Below are 14,526 nucleotides of genomic sequence, written 5' to 3' on the forward strand. Positions count from 1 at the left end.
TGAAAACTTTTATACGGGAGGTCACAATTCAGGTCTGAGCGCCCTGGTGGGGCTGCCATATGACACCAATCCAAAATAACTCACTAGCGCCACCTAGAAGTTTTAAAATAATTATCCCTCGCCACCTGTTGCACGGATCATCGTGATTTTCGGTGGAGACATCACTCATGATAGGACGCACAAAAAAAGTCTCATGGACCCGTGTTCAAAAAGAAACAGGAAGTCGGCCATTTTCATTTTATTCGGACTTGCATATGTTTTACTTTAGTATAAAGTACATGTTATATTAGTATTTGCAGTTCCACATATCAAAAAAAAATGAAATTGGACAGAATGGGCAGCTGCGGTCTGCACTCTCGTCCCTGCTGGCAGAGAAGGAAAAAGGCGGGAAAGGACAGCAAATGGCACCAGCTGTGATGGCGATGGAAGCGCCACAACAAGGGCGGTGTTATCTGAGACCTCCCCTCCCCCTGCTCCTCCTCCTTCATTACCAACCACCACCCCTTCCATTATCTTCCTTGTCCTCTCTGCAATATACTTTTTGTCTGACCTTTCAACTTCCTGCCACACCAGGAAGTGAGTAAACAGCGGTTGTAGTGGCCTTTATTAGCTCCGGTGTGGTGTTCAATTAACCTGCTTACACAATACTACCCTTAATGTGCAATACCACATACTTTTTCTGTGTAAGCTATACAATATTTATAAGGTTGTGAAGTATTCCCTCTTCTTTTTATATTTAATGAAGCGGTGTATCCCACAGGACTGCAATCCATCTGTGAGTTGCGGGGTTACGACTTGAAAGAACGTATCGTTCTTAACGACGGCGAGTGCTCTGCAATTCCTTGTTTATCGTAGTTAATTTTGTTCTCGACCCCACCGTAACAAGTGATTTTCAGTGAAGTAGTATTCCTTAAACGGCACATTTTTGTAATTGGAGCAGAGAAAACCTGTTTACAACAGTCTAAATACAGTTTTTTTTATTAAGAGAGCCCTCCAGACATTAAATAACCAATTGCACTCGTATCACCCATTATAGTAGACATCATAACAGAAAATACGACATATCTGACATAAAGAAGATACACTATAGTCTTAAATGTTAGAATTGTTGTTGCAATTGTAGAATTGTCTGTTGCAACATGCTTCCTATGGCCTCATCAATGTAATGTAATGGCATCTGAATGACGACGCCACTGAAGGATGGCTATAAGTTCAAAACGGCATCAAAAGTTTTCTTCTTCAAAGCAGAACTAAAGCCTATACCTCAGGAATACACATTACAGTGGCTGGGTTCTTAAGCTTGATGTTATGGGTGATGGGGTCACCTATGACTAGCATGCAGCAGCCAATAGATTGTGTTGGAGTAGGGCTAGCTAAAGGAATAAATCTTTTATACGTTTGAACAAAGACGCATAAAGCAAAAGGAAAGTTTCCTTCCTTCCTCCCTTCCTAAAGAGCTATGCTGTATTTTCCCTATGACGCGTTTACGACTTTATTATCGTGATTTTATGATTTCTTTTCTCGTAAACTTTTGTTCTAAAATTTCCAATTTTATCGTAAATTTACAACTTTTTTTTCCCTCTAAAATGTACAATTTTATTTTTATTTTTCCAATCCAAAATTGTTTGTTACCATGTTGAGAATGCTGAATGGCAAATATCCTGGAATCCACTTTATATGAGGGGGTGGGAGGGTCTAGCTGAATATTGATAGTATCCATTCAAATTGCATATTTTTCAGTTCTCCAATGTGTGTGTGTGTGTGTTTTGTTGTTGAAATATATTATATTGTTATATTTTTTTTGCTGAAACTGATACCAAAATGTAAGATATCGGCCACAACATATCTTAATATCAATATTTGATATGTGATATTGCATATTTTGCATATTGAGGCCCAATATATAATTATACTAAGGCGACGGGCATACATAATCATTTTAAAACATCATACCCTGAAATTATTTTTACAGTATTTTTATTAAGACTACAGGTGTGTATTTTTTGTACATTGGAGGAATTAGAAGCACATTCTTTTGCAGTTGTTATTCACCAGGCTGCAGGTAGAAGCTTCCATTGCAAATGCGGGTGTGTTTTGATACAAGCAGAATGACGCTGAAGTCATGTTAGGAGTGCACACAACACAATGGAGTAGCGACCACAATTATCCTGTCGCCATTTTCCCGAGCTTTAATACAAAAGACTTGGCTGGGAGAGTACACACCCCTTTAAATCCACAACCAATACACACACACACCAGTTAAGTAAAAATCATTCAAACATCTCAGAAAAAAAAGTATTATGTCGGGGAAATGGTCGGCAAAATAAACGTTCAGAGAGGACTTGTTGACATTTTCGCCTTTTCCAAACCAGATGGGCGCACAGAAACACAACTACCTCGGCGAATTACTTGATTGACGTAAGGGATATCCACACAGGAAAGACTGCAGATTTGAAATCTTGTCACTGGGCGACATTTTACCCAATGAGCTGACGGCGAAGGCGGGACTTCTCTCGTCAATCATGCAGGAACTATAAGATTTGAATAAGGAGGGAGGGGGAGAATCCAATCCGGTTTCAGCTAGTTTTCTTCCAATGGAACATTATCGTGTGGCTGCCCTCTATTAGACTGTACTAGTACCGCTTTATCCTCACTATACCGCTATATCGTTCTCCTCTATTCGCGTACACGTACCTGTTTTTTTTCCTTCCTTTTCCACAAACAACACTCACAAATCAACCATGCCTAGAAGGAGCAAAGTGAGTAAACCGAGATATTTCATGCATTAAGTAATACAGCGTTTCTAACCCACAGCTGCTGTATGTATACATTGTTTTGTTGCTACTCATTAGCTTTGTTTTGTGCACATGTAAAACAAAGAAATAACTTGTTTCTATCCTTGTCTTGATTTAATGTTTTTTAAAAAATCACTTGTTTGTATGCTTGTCTTGATTTGATTGCCGAAGGGAGGTGATTGTTGCTCTTATCGCTCTGCGGTGATAATCATCCTTTCAAGGGATTTCGTCAGTATTCTTATTGCTTATTAGAAGGTATTTATATAAATATAACACATGCAGTGCATGTTGCAGTGCATGACGACTTTTTTGCAGAGAAAGTTAGCGGCACATCGATTGTACGTTATGCGGGATAATGAAGTTTCACTTCGGTCGGAATTTTAAAGCTTAATTCACTCGTCGTTTAGTAGTTTGGTCTGGTTACTTGTGCTTGGTGGGCTCACCGCCGTGGGTAAAATATTTTATTTGTCAGTTTTGGTTTATATTAACGCCATTGTTCGCGCGCGCGGCCGCCATTAGCCGAGGTGAAGACGCAGCTGTTTGGACGGTGGTCGTCGGGGAAGAAAGAAGGTTATGTAATGGCGAGCTTCCGTCACCGTATCGTGTTGCTGGGGCTTCTCGTCGCCGGGAAGCTTTTTCAAATTCACGGCGGGAACACTTTGGTTTTCACCCCTCGACGTCCATCCCATTTATTAGCGACGAAAGAATGGCGTCGAGGAGTAGGAGGAGCCCGCCCCCTATTTCACGAGCTTTACAGTCGGTAAGCTCCAGCGACCAGCAACGGGTCACCGTGGTTCCATTTTGTTTGTATGGTTGTGTTACACCTGAGGTCCTACCGAATGTCGCCCCAACAAGAATATAACATTTTACGCCGTTTGTTTAAACACTTAAATACTCGCTTTTGTACTCTGCGTACAGTAATTTTGCCGTGCTCACTGGCCTCGCGCACTCACCGGAAATGACGATTGCGCCATTTATCCGCTTCCACTTATTCTCAATTTGAACTGCAAACATTCGTTAGTCCATACTCTATCTCAACATAGCGATGATAAAAAGTGTTAAATGTCCAATATTAGCGTACTTAAGCACGGAAGTATAATAATTGGGACACACCTCCAAACAGGAAATGTAGCTACCCGGTAACTTATTATTGTGTTGTTGTGTAGTTGCTTGTGTTGGCACACATATTTCAATTGGATTTTCTTTGTTTTTTTCCCCCACAGGAAGCGTCAGATGCACCTGAGGTAAGGATACAAATATTAGGTAATATATTGGCCCACTAGGGGTCAGTAGAAGCACAAGAAGTCAACATGAAAAGTAATCAGACTGTCACATTTCACTCTGCAGCCCAAGAGGAGATCTCTCCGGTTGATAGTAAGTATGCCATCTTCTAGATCTGTTATACACTAAGTATTGTTGACTTGTTCCTGTTTTCTAATATTTTAAAACGCTTTCTTACAGAAAACAACACCCGCAAAGGAAGAGTCCAAAGCCAAGACAAAGGTGAGACCTGTTAGGTTGCATGATAGAAACATGGATGGCGCATGGGGGGGAGGGGTATCGGACTGGTTAACCGGACATAACACTCTTGCGTCCTCGCAGAAAGCACCCGCCAAGCCTAAGAAAGCCAAGGAGGTGGAGAAGAGCAAGCCCGAGGAGAAGGAGACCGACGCCCCCGCAGAGAATGGCGAAACCAAAGCTGAGGAAGAGGTCAGTTGTCGCGTCGTCGTCGTACGTCATTTTGCAGCACGAGCGTAATCCTCACGGGTAGCGCGGTCTTGACACTGAAATTCGTGCCTGTGTGCGTTCCAGGCGCCAGCCACGGACACGGCGGGGGACAAAGATGACGCAGCAGAATAACATCTCTCATAGCGCATCTTTTACCAGTGCTCCCTGTACCTCTTTTCTTGTACAATTCAGGGGAATATTTTTATCAACTATTTTCTAAACACAGGTTTTTTAGTAGTTTGATTGTAGACACACTTTTTTTTTCTAAGAAAAACAAAAAAAAGTCAATTTGGAGATGGGAGAAATTCTTCACAGGGGTGGGTTGTTTTAAATGTGAAAGGGGTGGGGGGGGGGGGGGGGGGACAGGTTACGGTGTCAACACAAGCAAGTTCACAGGAGCTGGGTTGACAACGGAATGAGTTTACCTGCATGGATTACATTCCATATGCTTTAAAGGGACAGTATGTAATCTGTGCTGGGGTGGGAGGGAAGGGTGGGGGGTGTTTTGTTGTTTATAAAGACGAACAGTGTTTTAGAATGTTTGCAGGCTTTGTCCTCCATGTTAACTCTTGTAATCATGCAGTTTTTCTCATGAAATTGGATCAATAAATCTAAAATCCCAAGTAGTGGAGCTCTCCCGATCCAAACGGTGTATCTTGTGTGTTGGTTGTGTCCCAGTAAATTTGTATAGCCGCTGTGAAAAGGGTTTTCGACTTCTCTGTATGCAGTGTGTAATGGTACATTGTACGAATGGCAAACATGGAATTTGTTTTTGTTTGGGTTTATTATATTATTATTTTTTAGCCTAACTCTAGTAATAGTAACATCAAAACAAAAGTAGTCTCTTAAATGCCAGCAGACAAACTGTACATTTATTTGACATGTCAAATGCATACCAGCAGTAGCAATACTCACGAGGTTTAGCTGTCAGTGCAAGTGTGCAGTTTATTTTTATTTGTTTATAGATGTAATTGTGTAATGATTGTTATCAATGGACCAATAAAGCTCAGTTGGTAGTTGTAATGCTGTTTTTCTTCGGAGAAGAAAGTTAATTATCAAGATTAAATAGTAGTTGTCAGTGAAATGATGGGTTACACATACAAATGATAGTGTAGAAGTTCTGCAAAAAAAACAATTTTCTTGCTTCATTTTCTCACCCTGGCGTCCGAGGCTGGAAGGGGATGGGCGGCATGAATTGTGGACTACAATGGCAGTTAGTGTGAACCCCTGATTTGTTATGTGCAGCACTATACAGCAGAGGTGTGCAAACATCTACCGAGGGCCATACATAGAACCTCCAAATATTACAACTTTGTTGTTAAAATTAAATTTCCTGTTACTATGACTTTATTTTTGTCTTATTACCCAACAATGTTCCAAAAATCACAACTTTATTACTATATATTTATATTACCACCTTAAAAAAATAACTTAGTTTTTTAATATTTCAACATTATGCTACTAAAATATTATTTTTCCTCATATTTGGTTATACTCATAAAATTAAATGCTTTTCTCCTTCGATTACTTCAATTATTTTTTCTTTTAATATTTTGATGTTTTTGCAGATGTTTCTATTTTTGCTGTTTTGAACCATTTTTTAAATGTGCCACAGGCCAATAAAACAGCCACGCTTCAAGTAAGTGTTTGATGATTGCCTTATCTTAAATAATATGAAATTATGATGATATAAGCCATGGAAAAATTTCATTTTAGTAGCATACACTTTAAATATTACAGTTTTTAAAAGGCGTTATATGTGTTATATACAGTGTGTGTATGTTAGCATGCTAATGTTAGCATGTTAACATTTCTACTATGTTCATATTGGCATATAATTTTTAGCTGTTTAAATGGGTAGACACTCATGAACACGTTGCACTATCTTGCTGTGTGTTAGCATGCTAACATTAACAGGTTCACATTCCTAGCATGCTAATATGAGCATATATTTTTTTGAGATTTTCATGGAATTTAACTTAAGCAAACACTTAGCTCTATCATGCTAACAATTATACTAACAATTTTAGCATTTTCAGAGGTAGGCACTTATATACGCACATAGCACTAGTAGGCAAGTTGTTAGCATGCAAGGGTTTATGTCATTCAAACCCATGTAAATGACAACAATGGGGGGGGGGGGGCTCCTGTGCTTTTGTAGTTTATTTTTTTTGGCATCCAGCATTTATTTGGCATTTTGACAAGTACTGCTTTTCGAAGTCTGTGGAAGTATCAAACTAGACAGAGTACACTGTGTTTGTGTGTAACTTAATAGGAAGTAAGAAAATATCTAAAGATATAGGGACAGAAGTATTGGGACACATGCACCAAGCCGTCGTGTGCATTGTAATCAAATACTGGTTACTTATATACTACTATCTGTGTAAGGGAGTAAACTTACAAAATCCATTTTTTGTCCATATGGTGCAAGAGGTGAACATTTTAAGGAATTGAACAAATTGACCCTGAGTTCCATGTGGATTTGCGTGGCGGTAATGTGCATTAATATTACGTGGGCAGCACCGTTGATACAATCATCCAGGCTGACAAGAGTGTACATTAGTCCATCTTCTCCCTTCTTCCCATCCTGGTGCGCATGTTGCGAACGAGGAAGAACAATACGGTGGTGACGGCCATGAAGACCTCGGCGACCCAGAACGCCATGTCCCAGCTGTGTTGTTTGGCAATAGTGCTGAAGGGAAGGCCTGCTACAAAAGCCCCCACTGGAATGAAAAGAGAGCTGGGTCAGTATGACAAAGACCAGTGTTTCCCATGCATTTGTTTATCTGTGGCGGCCCTTGCTCATAAACACATTATAATGGGACTGAATTTATTCATACTATATGCACATGTTTGGAGTCTTTCTATTACCTTCTACAGTGGAACCTTGGTTAGAGTCTGTGAAATTAAGCGTGTTTTTGGTTAGTGTAGAAAATGTATGCCAAAATTTTCCAGGTTACAAAATGTCTTGTCTTTTTATTAATATATACAATATAATGGGGTATGAAAAAACATTGTAAAGTTTCCATTTTGTTTGAGCAAAGCATTTCATTGGAGGACAAGTGGCATAGAAAATTGTGGATGGTGCTGCAATGTTGCTTCTGTCCACCAGAGGGAGCCACAAGGCTCAGAGGGAGGCTGACGTCATTGCAGCGCCCTAATGAATGCATTATGGAAAAAAAGTAAGTTTTTCTCATTTTAAACTTGTATTGGTACATTTTTGCATATTTCAGAAGTATACCTTTTGAGTGTTAATATACTGTGTGTTGAGTTGACACCGTGAGTCAGACTGTTATGTATACTGTTTATGGGTCGACGAGTTTTTCATATTTTTCTACTCATGTTTTGTCTCCTACTGCTTTTCTTTGTTTCTCACGGCTTTTCCCTGATTACAGAGTCACCACACCAGATCTTTTTGATCCGCGTACTGATTTTTGGCTTGAGCCCTTTAAATTTTGTATGCCCTTCTGCATTCATAAAAAATATATGTAAATGCATCGTGACCAATTATGATATCATGTCATGTGGGAAACACTGTAGACAAAATGATTGTATTTGTAGATGCTTGTACCGTTAGCCATGAGAGCCACGATAGCATGGGAGGTTCCGCAGAAGTTGGAGGGGGCACTTTCACTTGCAATCACACCAAACAGAGCGATCGGTCCATAGGAGGAAAATCCGAACATCGCACCGAGAAAGAGGATCCAGATCTGTACAAGACAGGAAGATGTTTTGATCTGTAGTTTTTGCCATTTGCTATATAGGTTGTAAAATGTTACCTCTCTTTCTGAGACTCCGAGGTACACAGACACTGGATGGAGGACCTGGACCCAAAGAGGAGCCTCCTGAGGTAAGTAATAAACATCAGTGTTGGTTATTATGTTGCTTATATACACAGCGTTGTCCATATACATACGTATATACAGTCAAACCTTCCTAAGTTGCTAGGTACTAGCATGTTAACATTAGCTTGTTAGCATTGCTAGCATGCTAACATTAACATGGTAGCATTTTTAACCATTTTCCCAGGTAGGTGTTAGCATGCTAACAGTAGCATGTAAGCATTGCTATCATGCTAACACAAAGATACTAGCATTTTTTTTGCAATTTTCAGGAAATGAAGTTAAGCAGGCGGCACAGCGGTCAAGTGGTTAGCGCACAGACCTCACAGATAGAAGACCAGGGTTCAAATCAACAATTCCATCTCTGTGTGGAGTTTGCATGTTCTCCCCATGCATGCGTGGGTTTTCTCCGGGTACTCCGGTTTCCTCCCACATTCCAAAAACATGCTAGGTTAATTGGCGACTCCAAATTGTCCATAGGTATGAATGTGAGTGTGAATGGTTCTTTGTCTATATGTGCCCTGTGATTGCCTGGCGACCAGTCCAGTGTGTACCCCGCCTCTCGCCCGAAGACAGCTGGGATAGGCTCCAGCACCCCGCGACCCTCGTGATGAAAAAGCGGTCGAAAATGAATGAATGAAGTTAAGCAGAATCTTAGCACGATCATGCTAGGTGTTAGCATGTTAGCATACGAACATTTTTAATAATTTCTGAGGTATGCCCTTATACACTGGTACTATTACACATTAGAAATCATTCAAAGCCATTCCATTGTATGTTTTCATGCTCAAGAAATCTAAATATGTAGATAAATAAATGCAGGACTAATATTTATGGTGTAAAACGTAATTTTGGGGGGTGGTCGCTTGGCGGAGGTCTGTGTTCTCCAAGCGCTTTTAGAGTTAATACTGAATCCTATGGAAATGCACTTATTGCAGTGGAGTCTGAAATCAATTAACTGCAATAAACTGTACCGTGTTTCCCATTCATTCATCATTTATTTGTCACGGCCCACCACAAATAGATTTGAAACTGTCTGATCACTATTAGTTATTTATGTGTGCTTTTTCTATGCAGAAATAGGCCATTTTGTTGCAGAAAATACACCCCCTACTGACTTCCATTTAAGTTATTTTTGTACAAGATACAGCTCTTATATGTGATGGCTTGTATTTTTTTTTTGCAGTTACCTTTGGGATTTCAGGTGTGATGGTGACCCTGAAGAGGTACATGGAGACGTACATACCAGCCATCATGACAATCAGCAAGCCATGGCGAGGGTTGCCATGTGTGCCCAGGCCATGCTGGGGAATGTCAGAGAACATGTTTGTGACGAAGAGTGATACAAAAAAAAAAAAAAAAAAATCTCAGGACCGTGTCCGCTACTTACTCGAGCAACAGCTCTGTCAGAGATGAAGCCGGAAGCAAGGCTGCCCACGAAGCCGCCCACCTCCAAGGCACTCATGTAAGTACTGCCTGTGAGCAAGCACACGTTAACACCGTGATCCAGTGAAAATATGCCCAAATAAGTGATACAATGATTCAAATCCATACCCATGAGAGCCGTCTGGCCCTTCTCCTGCATGAGGAATAGCTGCCCCCAGTCAGTTGCGGCTGTCTTCACCCCAAACACCACCAGGTAGCCCAGAGACAGCACCCAGAGGAAAGGCGAGAGCAGGAACTCGCTCAGGGTGCTCTCGCTGTTGCCTCCTGAAGAACACACACGTTAATAACATACAGTATGAAAACATACATCAGATGCAGAAAGTATAGAATTTCTGTTTTAATTGTTTTTTTGTTCCCACAAAAACCACATACCCACCCATCCCGTGTTACCATTCGTGTTACTCACTTCCCCTGGCCCCCTTCTTGGCTGCCACCGTAACACCGGGCAGGCCCACATCCTTCGGCTCATTCTTCACCAACATCAGGGTCACAAACGAGAAGGCAGCACAGAAGACGCCTGACATTGTTAGGATGGTCCTCCAGTCATAGTAGTTCAGGAGCACTGTGACCAAGATCGGGCCCAGACTCCCTGCCAGGTTCATGCTGCAGGACAGCACAGACCACCATGTTCCAAACTGGGACGGCTCAAACCACTACAAAAACACATTGCACATATGTCTGATTTCGATTTGATTTTGATCCACATGCTGTATATATGTACCGTATGTATATGTACATGTCAATACGGTGGATCCCTGCACATTTCTGATCCAAAATATTTTTTTTATTTTTATTTTTTTTTCCTCCAAAAATGGGCTGTATTTCCCTCAGAAATCAGATTTTATTTTATTTTATTAAATAAAATTTTATTTAAATTTTATTAAATAAAATTGTATCTAAATTTTATTAAATAAAATTTTATTTTAATTTTATCAAATAAAATTTTATTTAAATTTCATCAAATAAAATTTTATTTAAATTTTATTAAATAAAATTTTGTTAAAATTTTATTACATTTATTTTATTTTTATTTAAAGTGTACAGCATTCATACTTATGTCTTTATGCTTCACTGCTAATGTTTTTCGTCAAGCTTTGAGATTCCGCACTTTGCTCAGCAGTCCGTGAATGCACCATAAAACTTAAATATAATGATCACGCCTCAAAACGTCTTTCTACCGAGTGTATCAATTACCAGCCAGATCAGTCACCCTGAACATGGCATTGGTCCGCTAAGTCAGCAGAAGAGCAGCTGCTCTTGCATCGTGGCAAAGGTCGTAGTTAAGAGGTGAGGCATATTAAAAGATCGTTTCTCTCGGAGAAGAAAGAATGTGTTGTTCAAGGTTGTTGCTTTTCTCTCAGGAAAGATCTACTGAGGATGTTCTACTAATAGAATCTCCTGTAATCTGATCTCCTTTGACATGCTGAAGACGAGCCAAAGCCTATTTATTCCCCACCTTTTTAGCAGCGTCTTACTCTCACAGCGTCTCCGTATAGTTACAGTGGGGGAAATAAGTATTTGAACCCCTGCCGGTATTGGACGATTACCCCATTACAAAAATATATACACCTCATAACGTAGTGTAGGTTTATTGCATATGCAAAAATAAATAACATAAAATAAAGGCGATACATTAATCAAGGGTTAGAGGAATTTGAGGGAAACAAGTATTTGATCCCCTAGCAGTCAATCGCGCTCGCTCTGAAGGATGATTGGTTAATGATGTCAAGGGAGTTGGGAGCACAAGAAAAGCATTACTAACACACCTTGCTGGAATGGATTGACATCCTGCAGTACCCACAAGGTCCCCCTGCTTAAGTGTACATGTAAAGACATCCTGTTCCCACAGTTAATTGCTTCCTACCCTCATAACTAAAGCAATGTTAATAAACAGACTTTCTAAATAGATTTTTAACATTATTAGAGCCACATAGACATAAAATAACACTCCTATATTTATTTATTTCCTTATTCTAAACTCAAACAAGTGTCGGAGTCGGAGTGGGGAAGAAGTACAAAGAAGCCAAAAAATACCACTTCCACACTGAATGGGAGGATAACTTTTTTTCACTCTATAATGTCCGACATGCCATGGCTGACTCCATGCAGTGTGAAATTAATATAATTAATTGTTTAAAAACTCAAAACAATAGAGACACAGCGTGCCCGTATGGATATGGATGTGGCAATAATACTGAATGAGGGCAAATCTGCACAGCACGACTTGCAAGACACAATGGGATTACCTTACGTAGGACCTTCCCACATGGCGGCCATCCACAGCCTTGTCCCAGGCCATTAACAAACCAGAGCACAGAGAACATAGTCACAGTAGAAGACCAGGAGAAGACCACGTTGATGCCTCCAACCACAAAAAGACCGATGGAGAAAAGCCAGCGGGCACTAATCTGGTCTGACAAAACACCGCTGATGAATTTACTGATGGCGTAGGCCATGGTCTGGCTGCTGGTGATCAAGCCTGTAGACAGAAGGAATAGAATAATGACAATCAGATTTTTCAGTTCGGTACAGAGGCGTACCGACTTCCCACCCGTTATCCTGTATTCATCGCCAGCAATGAACCTCACTACACATAGTTACTATAGCAACACAAATACAAGCTTGATTACCATACCCAAGTCGTCTTTGTCCAGCCTAATTTCATCCATCACCGAGGGCATAACAAAGGAGAACGTCTTCCTGTTGAAGAAATACAGCATGTAGCCGATGAACATGCAGAAGAAGATCGTCCCACGATAGTAGCCGTATCCTGTGGCCCCCATGGTTCCTCTCGATCAATACAAACGTTCGATAAAGAGAACTTTTTTAAAGATCTGCAGTGATGTCTTGTAATGGGCTCCTTTAGCATTTAGCCCGTCACTCTGTCAGCTTCATCGGAGGCAGTTGTTGGGACTCTTCATTTGAAAGTGGACCCCTTCAGGTGCTTGTTTGTAACGGCGCTCATTGGTGATTGAACGAGTGAGGAACCAGCCTGAAAATAAAAACAATAAAACATAAATATAAATTAGTAATCCCTAATTCATCACGGTTAATTGGTTCTGGACTTCACCGTGATAAGTGAATTTCGCCAAAGTAGGAATATTTTCGTTGTTACAGCATAGAAAACATCCTTAGAGCCCTTTAAACAGGAAGTAACACCCCTATAGTCATCTTTATATTTCATATTACCTAATATAGTCAACATAATAAAAGTAAATAAGCATTTCTAAGACATAAATAAGACTCTTGCTTGTGTGTGGTGGTGTCAATGTGCTAACTGGGGGGGGCAGCCAGAGTTGAGTTTAAGTTGCAGTGGGTAACTGCTGCAAAACTATATTTCTGTTTTAATTTTTAACCAACAGAGCCTTCTACATCGCTGCCCCCACCCTCTGGAACTATTTGCCCCATTCACTCCGTGCTTGCCCTGACCTTCCCCATTTCAAAAAACAACTAAAAGCCCACCTCTTTAAATCTGTTTTTAATGTCTAACTTTTTATACTTGACTGCTGTGCCACGCTTTTACTCATGTTTTAACTGTGTATAAACGAACGAATGTTGTATTTTAACATATCTTTTACACTGTTTACTTGTTTTTTATTCAACTCCATTTTTCTGTAAAGTGTCTGAGTATTTTGAAAAGCGCTATACAATTAAAATGTATTATTATTATTATTTTTGTGCTTGAAAATGCTTAATTTTGGCGCAAATATGTGGCTGTTCAGATAGCTTGTTTACCCACATTGGATTGGTTTGAGCATATTTAATACTCAAAGTATCAAAATGGCCCCCCAGCATCCTTTAAATTTCATATACACATAACCTTCAGTGGACAAGGTTGTGTTGTCCCACCATAAAGAGTTGAGTATGAGCATATATGAAGTTATATTGTGCTGTCCCAGTGCAGCATAGTGACATAAATGTCACACTTTGGTGCTTGAGCTGACTGGCTGGTCCAGCTCAATGTGACACCACACTCAGCAGATGCTGAAACTAGATCAGGTATCGCACACGTTTTTACATTGGGGTTAAAAACAGATCCGGTTCTTGTCTTTTTCTTTCTTTTTTTAATCACTGCAGGGTTGAAGTGACGACAAGAACATATGAGAACAATTCCCAAGCATGTATGTCCACATCCTGATTAGTCGAGCATGCATTTCAGCAATTACGGCGACACTTGAATGCATCAGTTCGAATATCAGTAAAAGGGCAGAATGGGTCGTGATGAGCCGAACCAAGACGTCCATTTGGAAAAGACTGCAGCGGGCGGAGTGGCCGATGCTAGCCGCCCCGATGTTCCATAGAATGACTAAACCACGCACGGAAGGTTACCTGTCAGTCACGTCTGTACCGTCGTGGCCCAAACACCAGCGTCAGTCACAAGCCGTTTGACGTCAGCGGGAGCGCGCACGGCGTGTTAAAGCGGTACCGCCCAGATCCTGCTAGGCGGTGTTAATGTACTGGCAAATAGCTAGCATCTCCTGGGTGTGAATACATTTGTAGAGACATTAATTAAATGCTATAAATCGATTTAGCGCCAACGTATTTGATCCCATAAAAACCAGCAAGTATTCTAACGCCCACAGACTAGTTATGTGTCCACGAAACACACAAATGTCCAGTTAGGAAAGTCCAAACGAGCGGCAAACTTCCACTGTTGCCAACTCCTCAGTAAGAAAAACAGCTATTGGCTGTCCTAGAAGTCACTACCCGACGTC

At 40.5% G+C, this 14,526-nt stretch overlaps 2 protein-coding genes across 3 annotated transcripts; one reads left to right on the forward strand and one right to left on the reverse strand.

The window, feature by feature from the left end:
* The first annotated feature begins 2,565 nt into the window (after nt 1-2,565).
* hmgn1b (high mobility group nucleosome binding domain 1b) lies at nt 2,566-4,860 on the forward strand. Of its 2 annotated transcripts, none has more exons than XM_058086182.1 (6): nt 2,566-2,759; nt 4,019-4,039; nt 4,143-4,169; nt 4,257-4,298; nt 4,398-4,505; nt 4,608-4,860. In XM_058086182.1, exons 1-6 carry the CDS (start codon nt 2,742-2,744, stop codon nt 4,653-4,655), a joined length of 264 nt encoding a protein of 87 aa, XP_057942165.1. In that variant the 5' UTR covers nt 2,566-2,741; the 3' UTR covers nt 4,656-4,860. The 2 variants fall into 2 exon arrangements, with proteins under 2 accessions (XP_057942165.1, XP_057942164.1); XM_058086181.1 differs by lacking the exon at nt 2,566-2,759 and adding an exon at nt 3,343-3,555.
* A 524-nt stretch (nt 4,861-5,384) lies between these two features.
* Nucleotides 5,385-14,472, reverse strand: LOC131137829 (glucose-6-phosphate exchanger SLC37A4-like). The gene is made up of 10 exons (XM_058086177.1): nt 14,141-14,472; nt 12,447-12,803; nt 12,058-12,290; nt 10,218-10,464; nt 9,920-10,075; nt 9,756-9,841; nt 9,556-9,669; nt 8,303-8,368; nt 8,095-8,233; nt 5,385-7,246 (listed from the first exon to the last, which is right to left on the reverse strand). Exons 2-10 carry the CDS (start codon nt 12,592-12,594, stop codon nt 7,083-7,085), a joined length of 1,353 nt encoding a protein of 450 aa, XP_057942160.1. The 5' UTR covers nt 12,595-12,803; nt 14,141-14,472; the 3' UTR covers nt 5,385-7,082.
* Between the last annotated feature and the right edge of the window lie 54 nt (nt 14,473-14,526).

The sequence above is a fragment of the Doryrhamphus excisus genome, chromosome 11, assembly GCF_030265055.1.
Source record: "Doryrhamphus excisus isolate RoL2022-K1 chromosome 11, RoL_Dexc_1.0, whole genome shotgun sequence".
In the NCBI taxonomy this organism is placed as follows: Eukaryota; Metazoa; Chordata; class Actinopteri; order Syngnathiformes; family Syngnathidae; genus Doryrhamphus; species Doryrhamphus excisus.

Bases quoted from the DNA above. Each gene is read 5' to 3' on its own strand.
- LOC131137829 (XM_058086177.1), bottom strand. From the start codon at position 12,594: ATGGGGGCCACAGGATACGGCTACTATCGTGGGACGATCTTCTTCTGC. The intron at 8,234-8,302 runs GTAACATTTTAC...TGTCTTGTACAG, and splicing joins TCGGAGTCTCAGAAAGAGAG to ATCTGGATCCTCTTTCTCGG. The intron at 7,247-8,094 runs GTACAAGCATCT...TTTTCATTCCAG, and splicing joins CGTGGCTCTCATGGCTAACG to TGGGGGCTTTTGTAGCAGGC.
- hmgn1b (XM_058086181.1), top strand. From the start codon at position 3,502: ATGGCGTCGAGGAGTAGGAGGAGCCCGCCCCCTATTTCACGAGCTTTA. The intron at 4,040-4,142 runs GTAAGGATACAA...TTCACTCTGCAG, and splicing joins AAGCGTCAGATGCACCTGAG to CCCAAGAGGAGATCTCTCCG. The intron at 4,506-4,607 runs GTCAGTTGTCGC...TGTGCGTTCCAG, and splicing joins AAACCAAAGCTGAGGAAGAG to GCGCCAGCCACGGACACGGC.